The sequence below is a fragment of the Cinclus cinclus genome, chromosome 7 (assembly GCF_963662255.1).
Source record: "Cinclus cinclus chromosome 7, bCinCin1.1, whole genome shotgun sequence".
NCBI lineage: Eukaryota > Metazoa > Chordata > Aves > Passeriformes > Cinclidae > Cinclus > Cinclus cinclus.
Window position 1 is genome coordinate 22,648,941 of NC_085052.1, and position 19,081 is coordinate 22,668,021.

Here is a 19,081-nt window from a genome sequence, read left to right on the forward strand (position 1 = left end):
TGGTTGTAATATGAATGCAGTTCATAAATGAAAAAGGAGCACTGACTTCAAAGAAAAGGCTTAACATGACCCAATGCAGAACTGGATGTAAATTATAACATGTAAATTAGATTAACCACTAGCTGAAGCAGCATATGTTGGAAGAACTCACTGGAATTATCTTCTCTTTTGGGGACTGTGAAATGCATTAAACATGGATCTAAATAATAATAATAATAATAATAATAATAATAATAATAATAATAATAATGAAAAACTGTTTGTATTGTTTTGTTACTCTGTAGGAGAGTGAAATATTTTAAACAATCCAATTTTACAGATACTGTATTAACAATTCTCATTATTGTCTTTAAATAGCTATTCTACAAAATGTAACAACAAAATAGTCACAGTCCAAGAAGTCACTCCAGAATAAAGCCTATTAGGTGTTAGTATGGTTATACTTGTACTGCAGCCAGTGGACAAACATTAAAGCTGAAATAGAGTTTGGCTTAAATGTTGGATTATATAGTGGACATCATTGTTTTCACAATAAATTCATCATCTGCTTTGTATTTGTTTGATTCACTGATATTTCTCTAATGATAAAAATACCACGGTATGTTTAATTGTGGTGTTTAACAATTCTGCAAAATTACAAAGCCTAAAGTTAACTTGCACAATGGAAATTGCTGATTTTCCTGATGACTCTGGTTTTGTTGTTTTGGTTTTTGTTTCCATATTAGCACAGCCTTTCCTTTTTTTCCCCACACACAATTGTGTCAGATGTTGCTTCTTTGAGATAGAGAGAGTTACTAAATCATTTAGAACATAAATGCTTGGGTGGGTAGATACTGCAGCACAGATATGAAACATCACATTTTTGTCTGATGGCTATAAAGCTCGTTGGCAACTTTGTGAAACTGCTGACACAAAAGGAACCTATCAAAGGCCTTTTGCATGTTGTCATAATGAATACATTCATCACTTTTATTATTTTGATTTGGTTATTACTGGACTTCTGCGTGTGGTGTCCCAGCAAAGTAAAAATAAATAAAAGGGAAAAAGAAAACCTAACCAGAAAAACAACTGCCAAAATAAGATGTTGCTTATTGCAGGAATTAACTGAGGGGATTGTAGAGCTGAGGCTAAACCAGTTTTTATCCTGATGAGAATTCACTAAAGGGAGATTCAATGTGCCCTTTACCAGGGTATGAGCTTTACACCAAAGTGCAAGAATCTGGAGCTAAATCTCTATACATATCAGGAAGAATTTGCACCATCTCACACCAACAAAAGGCCATCAGCACTTCTGGAGTGAGGAAGTAACAAAGTGGTAGATGAGATGGTTTCTAACTTATGCTTCCATGCACTATTTTATGCACTCTGGATTAAAGCACTGTAATGCATGGCAAAAGAAGAATAATTGCCAAGCTTGCCTTCCTGAAATTAGCAACTGCGGATGGCTAATGGGAAGTGAAGTGCAATTGCCAGATTTGCCATTTCTAGCAAGTGTCCCTTGTGTCCGTGTCCCTTGGCTGGGGTGGTGACATTCCCCGTGCCTGTGTCACAGCGTGTTCCCGAGGCTTTCTGTGTGTGGGACTGTGAGAAGGGGAGGGGATGGGGGGGGTTACTGGACCTTCACAGAACTGGCAGTCAAGATGATCTGTATATGTTAATAAAACAAAGAATATTTCAAAGGATGTTACATGTACAAAAATATGACTTTCAACTCTGAAAATAAATAAGTTCAATTTATTAAGAGCTGGTGTCAATGCTGAACAAAATACACATCTTCTGATAAAGAAACATTTTGGTGAAGTCTAGGTTTTTTTCTTCTTTTTTTTTTTTCATTTACTAAAATACAAGTTGGACCTTTTTATTTCCTTTTTGTAAATATATCATTTGTCTCCCTTAATTACATATCCTTATAACTGTGACCATCATTCTCCTTTAAGCCAAAGACTGAGGGTTGTTTTTTTTTTTCTCTAATTCTTAGGAGTCTGGCCACAAATGCCATTTTTAAGGGGAAATACTTAACAATGAAAGAAAAAAAAAAAGAAAAATATATTTTTTCTAATAAATAAAAATAATTTAAAATGCTAGAGGCTATACATTACTTATTTTGATTATGTTCATTTATAAATGAAATAAGTTTCCAAAATACGTGGAAGCAATATTAAAGGCAGACAAACAAAGATCTGTCTACTTTATTTTCCCATTAAGCGTGCCCTTCGTAACTTCTCCATCAGTGGTTCACCAAGTAAGAGGAATAAATGTCACATCACCATTCATGAAGTTTGTCAGGCTTTAAAAAAATAGTTCTGGCTTCGAAGGAGTCAACATTCATCTTCAACTTCTCGTATTGGTGGTATCAAGCTGCTTGTTGATTTATATTGATTGATCTGATTGGCCATGTGAGTGCTCATGGGCTTGATTTGAATGTTTCTGGGATAGGCATTATCCGGCTCATCTGTAAACCATTTCTTTTCTGCTAAGGAGCAAAACAGGTAGAGACAGAATAAGGAGGGGAAAACGAAAGTTTTAATTAGTGAAGCACACATACACAGAAATGTCAAAAAAAAAAAAAAGAAAGAAAAAAGGGAGCAGTCAGTAAAGTTTATAGAAAAAAGAGATCAATAGAAGGTGACTTTGACTAATTATGAGCAGTACAGTGCATTAGATTAATACCTCTGAAAATACTGTTGTGAAAGGAGGATGACGCTTGCAGATTTGATAATAGAAGCTAAAGAAAACTGCCAATGTGCTAGTTTCCTTGTTGGGTGTAAGAGAGCTCTTTTCATGTGCCCATGCTCAGGTGATTCATTTATTGGAAAAAAAAAGAAAAAAGATACAAATCAAAGTCTAAACTAAGAAGCCAAGGAGAGCAGCTGGGATAAGGGTAATGCAGAAAGGAGCATGTGAGTCTATACACAGAGGAGCACCTGAAGAGTCAGAGACTTCTCTGCACCATTTCAGCCTTGGGGTGGTGGCTACTGCTGGCCCAGGAATCATGCAGGAGAACATAAAGAACTTTCTGCAGCTGGTGTTAAAATAAACAGGACTTGCATTCCTGCTGCCAGACTGCAGCCTTGCTGCACAGGGTGTGCATTATATCCCTGCTGTGAAACACAGGTGCTGGGGCACTGCTGGACTCCAGGGTTTAAAATGGGGTGGGGAACACACCAGACACTGCAGGTGACTGTGGCAGGGGCTCCAGCTACTCCTGAATGCATCGGTCGTGATAGGTGACAGCAAGGCAAAGCAAGTAAGAACTTAGAGGAAAATTAGAGAGGAAGCTCTCTCCCTGCTATCCTTGAGCAATGTCTGTTTCCATGAACACAGGAGGAATTTTATGGTGCAGCTTTAAGATGGGCTGGGAGCAATGTGGGAGGATGCTGAGAGGCTGCAGCATTGCAGCCCTTTCCCAGCTGTTCATCATTGTAACCACTGTGTTGCACCACTCCACTGCAGATATGGACAAAAGCTTCTTAAAAATCACAAAAGAAAAAAAAATAGTTCTTAAACCCTTTAGAGAGCAATTTCTGCTATATTGTCTCAATGACAGGTATGCAACTTTACAAGATAACTTTATTCCAAGACTTGGGAACTCCTGATCTAGAGAGTGGCTAATGGCCATGAGGTGCACTTGTGCCTTGACAAACATTACAGAAAAGGGTTCTGTCTCCAGTCTTGTCCTCCTTCCCGAAATACCAGAGGTGGGTGGGCAGAGCAGTGGACACTTATGGTTCTGGGCATTTCATTATTACATGCAAGGTTCAAAGGGTGTTGCACCAGAGCTGCCACTCTTAACATGTACACACTATTCATTCCAGTGGGGAATCCAAAATGCTGCAGAAGCTTTAGTGCCTCACTTACATAATATAAACTGCTACTTTTGCTAACCACTGAAATGCTGCAATATCTGGAATTAGGACAGAAGTGGAAGGAATGCTCAATTTTTAATGAATAATTAGCAAAGCAAAATTCACCTCAGAAACCAAATGATCGAGCATAAAAGCTCAGGAGGTAAAGGAGAGAAAAGAAATTGGAAGACTGAGAAGAACACAGGACAAATACCTGGACATAAGTGCACAAAAATAAACCAAGAGCTTTGGAGTTAGAGTCTCTCAAGAAGTAGCTTAATCTCCAGAATTACTGGACTTTTCAGTCCCTTTCATGAATAAAAAAATTACAATACTTCCACTTTATATGGATTTTTAGAATTTACATGGCAGACCCCCACTCCCCATTAAAATCCTTGTTACCTGTTCTTACACACTTTCAAAATCAAATCAACCCCAGGAATTACATTACTTCTTAGAGGCTTATTACTGAAGGGAAACAGAACTACTGTATTGTTTTTCTTGTCATTTTAAGAAATGCTTTTCACTTGTATTTAAAAATATCCTACTCATTTGTGACCAGACTAAATAATTCCCTGCCCCCTTAAAGTTGTCCGAGTCTGGATGATGCTCAATCTCCCATCTCCCTCTCTCTCACCTATTATAATTAAGTTCCCTTTGATTTGAACAGATTGGACGATAGGAATTCATAATGTTACATCCTGCACACTGAAACTAACTGATTAAGTGCTTTAAATTATTCTTCCTGACAGAATGATAAAGTTACAATCTGTTCAGAGATGATCTACAGCTTGCCAGACTCCTACCGTTTCTTTCTACATTCATTTATCTTTTTGTCAAGCAGTTAAAAAAAAAAAAAGCCTCAATTCCATAGATCTTTTAAAGTAATCAGAACATCTGAATTATTAATGACACTTTAAGGGAATGATTCCTGATGGGGGCCGGTTTAAGAAAGGTTGTAGGAAAAGGAAGTCTGGGAATGTGTACACATCAAAATAATTTCAGCTCCATTTAAAAAACCATTTAGTTCGAGTGTGACACATGAACCATTATGCATTTGTGGAAACCAATTTTATGTGATCTACGATTAAACTAACCTTTCAGAGAGGTGTAAAGTGTGATGGTTATCATGTTTTAAAAGCCTTGTGAGATCACATAAACAATTTCAAACTAACAGTTTTCTAATGGTTTGTGTTTAAAATGATTTTGAGGCAAGTTAAGCACCGTGAACTTTCATTGCTACTTTCTTTTTTAACACAGTGTGCAAAAACTTTCCTTGCAAACAGAACTTAGTGCAAGTTAATTCAATGTTGTAGCAAGTAAGGGGAGACTTGCATAAGTGCCAAGAATCAGAACTGTGCTATGTTTCTCAGTAGCCAGTGTAAAGCACTTCAAAATACCCTGCTTTCCCTAAAATTTTCAAAATAAGCTATGTATTTATGTGGTAAATTTGCAATAAAACTCCTATATAGGGAGCAGTTCTTTAAAAAGAAACCACCCAGACTCTGCCTTTACCAATTAATAAATAAATACCAGCAGAAGCTGGTAGATTCTAATTTCTTTTGCTGTTTAGATTTCCTTTTGCCAGTGCTGAAACCTTGATCCAAGCCTTATCATCTCCAGCATGCAGTGTTTAGATTCAGCTTTATACCTTTCCTCTTCCTTTCTGCTGTTAAAATTATCTTTGACCACGTAACAATGATTTTCCTGTGCAAATTCATTGACCTCTCTACTTACCTTTGCAATGTGAGCTTAACATTCCTGATCTTTACTCTTGGCCACTGCAATATTCTGCTCCCAGTTACTAAATGTCCATCTTGAAGCCCCCACACCTTTTCCAGTCTTTTATGCTATGCTTACAGCCTGATTTTGGTATGTCTTCCAGAGTCTTAGCACAGATTTTTATCTTTAATATTTACTCTTTCCTTCGGATCAGTTCAGAAATGCCCTTTTAAAAGCCTTTATATTATGCTATTGTCACCAAGTATTTTTAAGTTCTCTGTCACATTCAGTCTGTTTCTCTCCCTTTTGGAATATGTATATTGATCCTCACCAGAAGAGTTTCTACATTAAAGTGACAAGAGGCATAGTTTTTTTATCTTACTTTTTCAGGAGCTGTTGAAAAAAGTCCCTGATCTTCCTACACTATTTGACAGGCTTCTTTTTGACATCATCACCTGAGAGATGTTGGAACAGCTAAATAACTGAATGTATCAGAAAGTAGAAAACATTTACTTTCCTCTCAAACATCTATGCTTGTAATGGGCTATCAGCATCAGGGCATCCATAAGGGTTCAAGAGACCTAACTCTCATATTACAAATAAATAAAAATTAACATTTTTTGGGTAACACTCTTCCCTGCAGCATAAAATATATATATATAAATAATCGAAGTAAAAAGATCAAAATACAGTTTTCTTCAACTTGTGTAAGACTCCAGCAATTCTCTCCAACAGATTTGTTGTACTGGTGCTGTAAAATTTCTATCATTAATTCTGGACTGAGCAGCAACTTAGAACAAATGTCACTGTGAAACGCCCTCTCTTCTAAGCAGAGGCAAAGAAAATACTACCCAAACATAACACAAAGGTTTTACTAAATTTGTATTCTCACCATAATCCCAGGTCACCTTTCAATTGCTTAAAACACGATTTTTTTTTGGTCTTCTATGACACTTGCAGTTTCAAATTAGTTTGTATGTATGTGTTTGTGTCGTGTATCTTTTTTTGTGCCTCCTCCCTGCAAGTAACCATCTTGTTTATAACTAAGCTGAAAATTCTCCCATGTAATTTGTTCCTGCATGAGAAAAAAAAAAGCAATGAAAGTTTCTCCCCCAGCTGCTCAGCAATTCTTCGTTTTGCAGATGAATATTTTACATGTAGCAGGTAGTTAGAAATTTGCAGGGAAAGATAGAATAAACTACTTTTTCTATGAAGAACTTTACTTTGCTCCAGGGCAACTGAAGATTTATGACAATGTTCAAGACTTCTTCTTGATTTTTTTTTTTATTTTCTGAACTACAAAAATTCTTAGTTTTGACAAAGGGGAAATGCCTGTCTGTCTCTGTTTAGGTCAATAGGAACCCATGCCAAGAACCTGCATGTTTCCTAATATCACCTCCAGACATTGCTGATACTTCTTCGCTTTTAAAAACTAACCATTCTACTACAGCTGTCTGACTTGGGATAGAACAGGAGATTTCCTCTTACTTTTCAATATAAAAACCAGCATAAAGTTGATTTAAGGATTTCTCTACGTATAATGACCAACCTCCATTAGTATATCCATATCAGAAAACCTTCATCACTATAATGAACGATTTGATCAATCTGACTATAGTCAGCAGTGGAAATGCTGCACAATATTACTAAAAGTCAAAAGTTTTAGAATTCTGACTTCAGGATAGAGGACAAAGGTGGAGTAGACTTCAATCTAATTTGAAGATTTGCACCCATATTAGCTATTACCTCTTCTGCTGCTCACAAAGTAGGCAAGTGACTTCTCTAATGTACACTGTTTATATTTTTTCTATTTGAGCTGCACCATTACACAAATACTATTTTTTTTTTGGACAAAAATCATTATGTAGGATGCGACAAGTGGCTTCATATTAACACCCTTCCTTTCTCTGTTAAATGGAAAACAGATAAAACATTAATGGAAAAGCATTTTGGTGTCAAAGCCACTAACGTTCTTCCAAAATGTGTAACTGCTCTCAACTATCTTCAATCAATACTGCTGACAGAAAAAGATGCTCATGTACATACATGAGGAACAGGAGATTAGGGACAAGGAGGGAGGAAAGAAATTGGAATGAGGAATGGGAAATTAAAGTAATGTCTGCACCACGATAGGCATCTTCATTGAGCAGGAACCTGGATGTTTAAAAAAGGACACGTGCAATTAGAAAGGCAAGCAGATGAGAGGATAAAGTAACAAAACAGGGTTGAGAAACAGCAACAGCAGCAGCAGCAGCAGCAGCAGCAGCCAGTTTTACTTCTGGTTTGGTGGGGAAAAAAAAGGCAAAAGAAAACCAACAAAACGATCAACCAAACAAACAAACCAATAACTGAATAAAGTTTGTAACTATTTTTTTTTTAATTTCACAAGTTTTCACAAGGACAAAGTTATAGAGGGAAACCCACAGCAGTTGCTAGGTCATGCAGAACCATTAATTTTCATACCTTGGCCCATTCTATTCATCCTTGTTGCACTTTAGAAAAAGAAGTAAGCTATGTAAGTTTTACAATGCTTTTAAACTGTCATATTTCTGGTTGAGCACTTTAACTGGCACATCCTTGTAGCAATAAATATTTTCAGGGCAAAACATGATAACTTTCTTTGCAAAAAGGAACGCATGAATTTTTATGATGAAAAGCAACTGTAATAGTCTCATTTGTAGGGGAGCAACCACAATTTGCAATGTACTTCAGTGATCAGACTTAGAGCTGCGTTTGAATGCACACTCACACATATACACTGTATTCCAATCGTTATGCTCAGCACTGCACAGTGGTATTCTCTGTAGCCCACTTACATGGTTCCAGGTTTTGTCAGTAAAAGTGCTTGGCTTTATTGTCAATTCACACAGCAAGCAAATCTTCAAAATTATCATGCTTGGGGAAGGGGAAGGTAGAAGACAAAACTAACCATAAAAGCACCTTGATTGGATTGGCAGTTATGATGCTAATCATTCCAGATCTAAATAATTTTCTGTCTGCATGCTTTCTTGCTGGATAGCCAGGGAAGAGGGTGCATGTTTCTGCCCTCCCTACCTTTGGAAACCCTCCATAAACCTAGAGCTACCTGTATATTTCAAAATATACATTGGCTTCTGAAGTTTAAACCAAGAAAAAAAAAAAAAGTAAAAGCAAGCCTGAAGTATCATTTCCATGGCTGTCTAGGGCAGGTTCCTTTCCACTACTTTATTTAGGTCCCTGCCACAACTTTTTTTGGCTACACGTGTCATTGGTGACAATTTGCAGGAACTAAATTCTGGCAAGTGCGTGGAACTCAGGACAGTGAGTATTTCCAGCCCAGTCCTCTTGTTCCCCTCATTAACTGTCTGGGGCACAGAGCTTTTTCTTCCCAGATGGGAGAGATTTAAAGGCACTCAGTTGTCTTCCCTGTACTCCTGCATACTGGCATGCACCTGTTGAAAAAAAAACAGGTAGACCATGCAGCAAGATTTCTGGAGGTTCTTCACATATTAGGACTCTTGTTGGGAGAATTTATACCAACGCTAACTTGGAAAAGTTAAACTACCATCTGGGGAAAGGAATAAAGTCCCTTGAGATCTGATATGTAAGCATAGAAAAATGCTTGCTCTTTTCTGAACATTATTTATTCTGTACATAAGGTGAGTAATTCACCTTTTAAAGACGTAAAAGTCCCAAGAAAGCAGTTTTTAATGACTTACATCCAATATTTATGATACATATGGCTTTTTATCCCAAATGTCAAAAGTGAAAGAAAATATACCTATTCATGTGGCAATATAAATAGACAGAATAATAATTTAATATGCAATTAGACTCTTTCTAAACTTAAACCATTGGAGTTTTACAACTTCATGCCTAGACAATTTCAGTGTTAAAGGTAAAAGATACCATCTCCAAAAGACTAGCATTTTAGAGAAAGTGCTTAAACAAGCAGAAAAATCCCAGATATTGCTTTGGTATAAAGCAGATGTGTAGCAATAATCTATACAAAGAGTGCAAGCCCTATATAATATAAGCTTTCAGAGTGAAAAATCAGCAGGGATTTTTTTTTGCAGGGTTTTTGTTTTTCTTTTTTCAATAGGAGAGTTTTATAAGCTTCAAATAAATGTATCAGCTCCTGTAAATATGAGTATTAAAAAAACCTACTGCAACATACATCAACACTTCAGCACTAAATGACTTTCTTTGTGTAACTCTGACATCAAGAGCAAGTGTTCATGTTAAATATACTCTATTTTCGGATATGTAGAGTAACTGCAGTGAGTTATTTATTTTTTCAGTGTGCCTATGGGTTTGGAATTCTTTTTTTTATTCTCCCCTAGCATCATAAATAACTTTTGGTCCGTCTGCTTTGTTGCTGTTGTGCTTAAGGGTTTTATGGTGGTGAAATAAAAATGACAATCACATGCACACTGTCATACATATGCAAAATATGTGTACAAAAGGGGAGAACTCCATGGGAAAATGGGGAACATTACTGTTGGAGACGTTAACCGGGGAGAATGGGTGGTGAATGCAGGTTTCACACACAGTGGGAGTAGTTACACATATCAAAGTCTATCTTCCTGCACATACTTCTGTTTGTCCCGGGAATCCCTGGTCTTGGTGCGGTTCGGTCGGTTTGCTGTCGATGGGATAGAGTGAACTGATGAGCTCTTCTTGCTGGAAGAATAGGAGGAGTGGGAGGAATGAGAAAGACTGGCTCGGGACTGGCCAGCGTTGTGGTCAAATTGCATCAAACAGAAGATCAAGTCCGTCGGCACAAGCTCAAATTCATACGGTGGGTTTGTGATAACGTAACTGGGAAGAATGGAAGAAAGGAAAAAAGCAAGAAAAAGAAAACAGGTTTAGATTTACACTAACAAATTCCTTCTGGAGTTGTTAGCTCAAGAACATTTAGCTAATTTTTGCATTTCTGTTTGTACCCAATTTTAGCTCACATAATTCTTCTCATGGTTTAGGACCTTTTAAAATCAGCTGTCACTTATTCTATGTTTTCTGTCAGACAGACATAATGTCTGAGAATGATGTTTTTCAAGTGAATCAAATAATGATTTTTCAGAGAAGCCACCATACAAATCATGCTCCTTTCCCTGGCTGCACCATAATGCAATGACTCTAGCAAATATAGCTATATATTGACAAAAACCAGTAACATACCCACCAGAAACAGTATTTAAAAGAATGGCTGAAAAGCAGAGAGATGAGGATTTTGTATGCAGCTGATTTAAACACATATTTAACACATATTTAAATACATATTGCATTTAAGTACATATTTACATAGTTGTTAAATATTTAAATACTGTGAATAGAAGAAGGGATTTAATTATTGGTTTGGATTGCAACTGTAGTTAAATTCAGAAAAATACATCAATAACTCTGTAGCTAGGTTAATTTTCTTCATTCACTCCACGTGTACATTCATTGCCTCAAAGAACATTTATAAAGGGAAATCTGCACATCTGAGAATCCAACATTGCTTACTAGGAATCCCAGGCCTGAAATAAAAACTTGCTCAATTTCAAGAATCCCCACCTTCACCTAATGGCCTTTCAGGGCATGAAGGGCTTATAGAGCAGCTGCTAAATTTTTTCATGCATGTGAAAAACAGACTCGAGCAAGGCAATTGGCATTTTCTGTCCAAGCAAGAAATGAGTAAAAATTGAACATGAAGCTCATGACTTCTTTTCAAATTAACTCAATGCCCATAAGAAATCTGCTTAGCTGCTTCAGGGACAGAAGTCCCTTATTAATCCAACAAATAATCCCAAGTATAGCAACTACAGTGTAAATCTAAACTGCAAATCATTTTTTCTACCCAATTTGTTCAAATTCTTACAAAAGAAGCCCTTTGGTGGGCTGCAGTGTTGTTTATTGCCATGTTCACCCAATAATGATGCTTTTTGTAGAGCACAAAACAGTAACAGATGGTAGATTTGTGATACTTCTGGTATGGGTCTGTGTGTGTATTTCTAGGAAGCAGTTAATTAAGACACATTTCAAGCAAACTGCTAAATGGCCTTCAGTTTGCAATAGATGGAAATGTGTCTGCTCTATTTAAAGCATCAAGGTCAGGCTTGGTGCTACTGAAGTAAAAATGTAGTCTACCAAGAGAGGGGTTTCCATTTACTGGAAGAAATTATGATTAGACACAGATGGTACTGATGGGAAGCCCACAGGAGTATTTTTTGAGCATTCAGAAAAAAGACTAGCTTCTGTAACTTAAATTATTATCCCACAGCTTAGAGTTGATTGATACAAGGAAACTGAAGTCCTTTCCTGGGATCCAAACAGTGGATCATCATAAAGCAAACAAGATAAAGATACTTTCTGAAAATTTGATTCAAAAATTTTGAGTTACATTAGCTGGTAACTTATACTGTGATATCCAGCTTATGATTCAAAGTCAGATAAAGAATTATCATTAAATCCTCAGAGAGGGTTGTGGCAAAGTTACACAAAAATGGAGCAAGCTCTTTTTTTGTATTTATTACAGGCACTGGGCTCTTCCTCACTGAGAAGACTGAAGACCAGTGAAGCAGAGATGTTCCAGAAGACCAGACTCACCGTTTAGTGCATTGGCTGGGAGTACTTAGATGTGCATCCCTTAATCGATAAATTCCAAAGCAAAGCATATTGTATGTTTTCAGTGCTTTACAAAATAGATCTCCATAACAACCTCCATCCTAGAGGAAAGAGAGAAGACAAACAAGGAAAAAAAAAAAAAGAGAACAGTGCACTTTTTTTCCTTTCTTTGTTCTGTTAACACAATGTCAGGGAACAGGTCGCTCAGTATGAACTTATAAGCAAAGGGACAATGTATAGACAGTCTGTTGTTTGTCTCAAATGAGAACCTTTTAGCCAAGGAAATGAATAATCTAAATGTTTTATATCAAGTAAGTAACTATGTAAAGCGATGACTGTTGTTTTGGAGAGCCTTGGTCCATGTAATTATGGCAAATTAAAAAGAGTGAGTGATTTGCTTTAAGCTGGAAATACAAATTTTGGGACCAGACAGTGCATATTCTACAAATTACATTAACTGTGGTATTAATTTTGTTAGTATCTTTGACCCTTTCTTGGCAGCATCCAGACCGAAAAAAATCACCAGGAGCACAACAGAAATTAGAGTCCAAAGGGTTTAAAAGGATAATGAAATATCTGCTGCTGTAAATAATGACTAAATGTATGATTAGCAAAAAGTAAGTTCAGATTTGCTCATTTGCATATCTAAAATAGTGATTCTTAAGTAATTATGAGAGTTAATGCATTCTGTATTCACAGATGTGCAATTGAGGCTCTGGTGAAACAGCATTTGAAGGATTGGTGTTGCTTATTTTATTTGTGGAAATGTTAAGCTGCATGCCAAAGTATTTTGATGAGCTAGTCTCAGCTACAACTGGACTGCTATATCAACTGGAAGGCTGTAGGCTTCTATCTGTGTATTCTTGCTGCTCTAATCCCTAAACTGGGATTCCCTGTCATTTCTATGAAGAAGGTCATTCCATTCTTTTAGGACAGAGCTGGTGAACACAAGGTTCTTTTAAGAAACACCAAAACCTAAATGATTGTGAAAGCAGAGTGGATGCTTTGGGATTCACCTCAAGATTTCTAACTGTGCTCCAGAAAACATTTCTAGATGCTTCTTTATGTTTTTATATAATGCACTCTTTTTTAAAGATAATTTATCCATTTAGTTTGGGGTTTTAAAATTTTTTTGTTTGCTTTTTTTTTTTTACTTCATCCTTAGTGCAGTCAAATTATCAGAAAATTAGAGTTTCACAAGAATTTCAGTTCATACAAAACCAGCAGAAAACAATCCTTACAACTTTGTTTTCAAGCTAATTAAGAAGATTTTAAGAACTGAAAGCTCTGCGAAAACACTAAATAAGCTTATCAAAACCCAAAAAAGCTGTATCTATACATACTGAATATATTTAGAATTCATTATTACTACAATGATTATATCATCCTAATCAGCTCATCCATCTCTTCAGCTGACCATGAAGAGGAGCCACATGATTTTCTGTATGAAATATGCAGGCAAGGATCCTGGGCAGCCATACAGCTTCTTAAAAAGGTAAAGAGGAAACCTGCGCTATAAATTTTTAAACAATCCAAAAGCTCTATTAAATTCACTAATAGAAATTATATGCTTGTTAAGACAGACTTCTCACTCAGTCTGAGAGAAAGCTAACAGAGCACAGACCAGCCTTGGTCCTGCATTTGCCTCATGATCTTACCCCTAGGTCTGCAAATGGCCCATCATACAAAGCCAGCTGAGCAACTCGACACCTGTCCCTGTTTGCAAGTGTCTGGGGCGTGCTGTAACCTCCTCTCAATGCATTTTCCTCAGCAATCAGTGCTTCCAGCTCTGGTGTGGCTCCTCCTGTTACCAATGTCCGTATCAGTGTGAGGATATTGTCATTGAAGTATGTCTGCAGAGATAAAAGAAAGGTCTTTAAGCAAACACCATTAAAGTCACAACTGAAGACATCCAAATTACAACTTTTCCGGGTTTCTGCTGTTTAAAGTTCTTGGCTGTCTCTTCAAATAATTTTATATAGAAAGTGAAAAGACAGCAGCCTCCAATTACTCTATTTTCTTCTATCCCATTAGGCTCCTATACTAGATCCTTCCTTTTAAACACCAATTCAGGCTGATTTTTATTAAAGTACAAAAATTTGAATGATTTATGTTTCCTATAATTGGTGTTAGTAGTGATGCAATGACTGCTTTCCTTCTCATCGCCCTCATGTCTAATAATGGGCTTTAGGACATGTAATTGTAAAATTCAGACCACATTTAAAGCTTACACAGGCTAGATTGCCTTTTTACTCTTGTCACCAATTCGTTGGGGAGCTGCCTTTGTGCTGCAAATGTCATTACTTATTACTGTGGCTGGACTCTAGCAGTCTAACCAATGTATTGTACTAAACATCTTATTACGAGACTTGACAGTGTTCAGACATAAGCATGTATCAATTAAACATCTTGAGTTCATTCCAGATAAATGTATGATGAGTCTGGGATCCTGGTGGTCCTTTTAAAAAACTCTAGGGTATAGGGTAAGTGTGGTTTATTAGGGAAGATTTACTCCACACTGACATTTTGCCAGCATCTCTAGCATTGCTGGTCTGTCAGGCAAACAAAGGGTATTTAAAATATTAATTTAAATCCAGATGAATGACTTTCAAGTACACTTAAAAGTATACTGGTATAGTTCAGACATACTCAGTTAAACATCTGCAATGTATTGCACTGGGCAAAAAAAAATGTTGAACAAAAAAAAAAAAGAATATACTGTCACTTACAACTTCACCAAAGTCTGAGTTTTCAGACGCTTTGCAAGTGCAAGGAACATAAAAGGAAAAACTGAGCTCACTGTAGAGTACACAGGAATGACATTACTAGATTTCTGGATTTTGTTGAATTTAGGACTTAGAACAAATGTCTGTAATCCAACCAAGTAAAAATGAGTAGTGAATTCTCAAACAGTGCTTCTTGTCTAAAGATAAGACATTTTAAAAAATACTTTTCAATGAAATTCACTGCTCTATCCATATAATATAACTGTATTTAATACATGGGTAAACTGAGGTAGAGGTCGAAATATTTTATCCTGAGATCAAAAAGCAGAACTGGCTTCCTATCCATGTTACTTTGATATTCTTTCTTTGTATAATGAAACTTCAGTTTCATTGTTTGCTGAAGATGACAGATAAAACAGAAGAAAATGAGTTCTACGCAGCAATGTTTTTCACTGTACATTGAAGTTTACTAACTTCAAGCTTCTCTGCTTATTTACATAGGCATATATGCCATTCACCTGTTGGCTGAATTAAAATAAGAGGAACATATTCTTATTGTTATACATGCTCTAAAGCACATATTTGCATTTCATCAACTCCAGTTATTTAAGTTAACCTGGGTAAGACACTACATATTTTAACTACAAAGTGTACCATAAAGAGTAGTCTGCCATAAGCAGAGGTTCAGGAAGATTCAGCTAGTCTAAAACAGCAGCTAATCTCAAATCAGCTCTTACATATGTGGATGCACTGGGTAACAATTCAAGTGTAATACTCGAACCTCTCTTAACATATAGAAAAATCAATGTGACCCCTTGCAGGAATGTAAGTCTGGAGCGATTACATGATGTTTAATAGGAATTGCCACAGTGAGAGAGAGAAGACATTCAGGCATGATTGTTTGTTTTTCAATTACTTCCTCCTTGATGTCTCCGAGATGAAATCAGAATCACCCTCTTCGGCAGCTCTTCCCACTGTGCTATCCCTCTAAGGCAAAGCTTAGACCCTTATTAGCAAAGGAGGCAGCATTTATTGTGGAACAATGGCTTAATTTGGGTTCCACACCATGACTGATGTGGATGGCATCATTTAGTCAGATGGAGGAGAGCAGTCAAAAGATGTTTCTTGGGGTTTGTTTTCTTGCAATCAATGGGAGACAAGATTCCAAGTTTCAGGACAAACTGCTGCACAATTGCATCTGATCAGAAAATGCCCAACCATAAGTAAGGAAAGATGGGTGAATAGGAAGCTGTAACTCACCACCTTCTGCTAAATAGGGTTGCTTCCTTCTGTACTAACGTATTTAACACTCCTCAGGAAAAAGCTGTCTGCCCATGCTTTTGATTGTCACAAAAATCAGACTCCTCATTACATCTTGCCAGTTTGGAACTAGGGGAACACTGAAAAGCTGAACTAGCTGATATCCATTTCCTTTGGAATAATAATACACTGAAATTAATTTGAGAGTGATCTTCTACTTGCTCTGTGGGAGGGTACATGGCCTGGATATGCCAGTACTTATAAGAAACTGATCTACAGAATGTCTTTGGAAAGGTGTTGTTGTACTTAAAGTAACAAGGCACTTTCCAGTGATGGAAAAGAATCCCTTTTGTTGAGTGTAAAATACAAACTGAAGAAATACTTGTTTGCTATTGTCATTAACCAAACCCCACATTGGACATGTGCGTGATACCACTTGAATCGGCATCCAGAATGAGAATGTGAAATAGGTGTATTCTAAACACAGAAAAAAAGAAATGCATCATAGACACTGAAACTGGGTAAATAGCAAGGAAATCATGACACAGATCTCTGAGCTAGCAGTGCCACCTAGCCCTTGCTTTGGAATTGTAGTGCAGCTCTTTCAAATGTTTCAAGGATGCTTTCCCATTTGTTCAATCATTTTTTAAAGTATAATTACCAGAGTGCTTATGTTTTGCAGTTAATGCTGTCATGTCTTTTAAACTAATTGGTCTTCTACAGAAAATTTAACTGAAAATTAGCGCATCTTTTAATAATATTGCTTTAACTTTAATAGCACTTTGCCTTTCATTTATAATTACACTAAAATTGTCATTTTTCAAGTTATATCTGCCTTTTTTGTGTTTGCTAGAGGGTTTTTAAATGACTTTCTTTTAAGAAGACTCCTCCTACTCCACTACATGTCGTTTTTAACCTCACCTTCAAAAAAATATTTAAACTTGCTTTTCTACTTCAGTTGGAGGAATAATATATATCCAAACCTGAGGAATGACTGAGCTAACATCAGTAATTCAAACCAATAACAAATGGGCCTTTGAGATAGAATCAACAGCAGAAAATAAATAATAGCATTTCACCATTTGCAAGTCTATTAATTCTTAAACTACTGTACAAACTTTCAAGATGTTTGGGACACTTTAAGTTACAAGATGCTGCTTATGAATTCTCTGAACAGATCTGCATGAAAAATAGTCTTGCATTCATATCAAAGATTAGAACAGTTTCTTTTCTGCATAAATAAGATCACAAGGATCCCCTAGGGAGAACTCTTGAGTATGGGATATAATGAAAAGTTATTTTTAACAGTTTTAATGATTTTCTTCCATTCTGTACTTTTGTTTATATGACAAAAAAGTAGGATTTGGTAATATAGAAAACAGTCAAGACAAAAGCTCTACCACAAGCCAGAATGAATTCCAGGGTAGTAAATGTTAAATGCTATCATCTGGTGCTGCAGATCGTTGCCTCCAACACTAAAAGATGCTTCCAATCTCACACTTTTTAGTTACATTTTACTTGGTGATATGAGCATGCTCTGCTTTCCAGAAGAGGTGCTGCCTTGAGACTGACAGACAATGTGCATTTCTCTGGGTTTGCAAAATAAATATTAATATATCATTTAAGTACCTGATGGCAGTAGATGTCTCTTCAAAGACATAATAATGATTAGCTGGAGCATTTTAACAATAGCCTCTGCCAGAGTTAAAACATGAACCAAGCCCAGAGCCTTCCCACAGAGCACAGCAACGTTCTTGAACCAAACCTGGAGAGACCACTGCTACCAACTCATCAAAAACACAGTGCAGGTTTTGAGCTCGTTATTGTCCTCTGAGCAATGGTGTTTGAGCTACTACACTGAGAATCCTGGCCATGTGGAATATATTGCCTTTGCTGCAGAGCCAAACTGGCTAGATGTCCAGCACAAAGCACTTTGAAAACTAAACTACATTAAGGCTTTTACCTTTGAAATAAGGAAATAACAGATAATTTCAAATTCAAAATGTCCAGTACTGCCATCTTATAGGAAATAATGCTAAACTAGGAGAATGCAAAGATCTCCAGCACTCGGACTTGAATTGGAAAGTTACCAAATGTTCTAATCTGTGATTCATGACCTGGGTTTAATGCACTACTTAATAGTAATAAAACTATAAAAAAATAATAACTTAACACTGATTAATACTGTAGAATTATTATTATTATTATTGTCCAATAACTGAATACTTAGGCAAATTATTTTATATATATTTTGTAGCTTTTTTGCCTAAGCACACTTCTTTATGCATGTTTCAAATGACCCACAGGTCAAAAGTAGTACTGTATGCATGGCTATTATTCAACTTTCTAATATTTCTTACACTTGTTTTACTACAAAACCCCACTTCTGTGGGAAGATATTCATTCTTAAAGGAGCAGTTCATGCACATTTCCATTGTACAAAGTATAAGGAATTTCCATTACAGAGATATCAACAGAAATCATATATTGGAATTTTCCTATCAAAAACCAGCAGCAAAAACCCACTGAAACACTAAGCAGATAGAATAATTAACTATATACTTGTCTCAAAGTGAGCTGGCAAAGGACAGCAGAATGCACATTATATAGTTTTCACAGAATTCCTGTTCAATTAACAGGATGAAGGCATGACTGCAGATCTCACATTTTAGCCAGGATTTGGGGTTCAGTTTGCCCATACTGGCAAGCATGAAGTTAGACACATTAAATAGAAGCTGCTGGCTAAAAGGAAGTGCACTATAGGAAAAAAAAAAATAAAGTGAGAGAGAATATAGTGAAAATAGATTAGGTTTGTGTGAGAAACACTGTTTTCCTTGGAGAAGAAGTGAAAGGAGAACACACCTTCTCCATGAGAATATGGATAGTAAAGGGAAAACATCTCACACATTTTACACTTTCCGAAGGGTCAGGAAGAATTGT

The 19,081-nt window shown here is 36.5% G+C and overlaps 1 protein-coding gene across 11 annotated transcripts in view; it reads right to left on the reverse strand.

Moving 5' to 3' along the window:
* Window positions 1-2,306: 2,306 nt before the first annotated feature.
* Window positions 2,307-19,081, reverse strand: part of KCNMA1 (potassium calcium-activated channel subfamily M alpha 1) — a 427,658-nt gene continuing 410,883 nt past the window's right edge. For 4 of the 11 annotated variants that reach the window (XM_062496670.1, XM_062496668.1, XM_062496665.1 and 1 more), the window contains 4 exons: window positions 13,814-14,008; window positions 12,138-12,256; window positions 10,143-10,367; window positions 2,307-2,473 (listed from right to left, as the gene is read on the reverse strand). In XM_062496670.1, the coding sequence (XP_062352654.1) occupies window positions 2,449-2,473; window positions 10,143-10,367; window positions 12,138-12,256; window positions 13,814-14,008 (564 nt within the window). In that variant the 3' untranslated portion in view covers window positions 2,307-2,448. Of the gene's footprint in view, window positions 2,474-10,117; window positions 10,368-12,137; window positions 12,257-13,813; window positions 14,009-19,081 lie in introns of those variants that run through there. The other 7 variants (XM_062496660.1, XM_062496666.1, XM_062496664.1 and 4 more) reach the window with 2 other exon arrangements.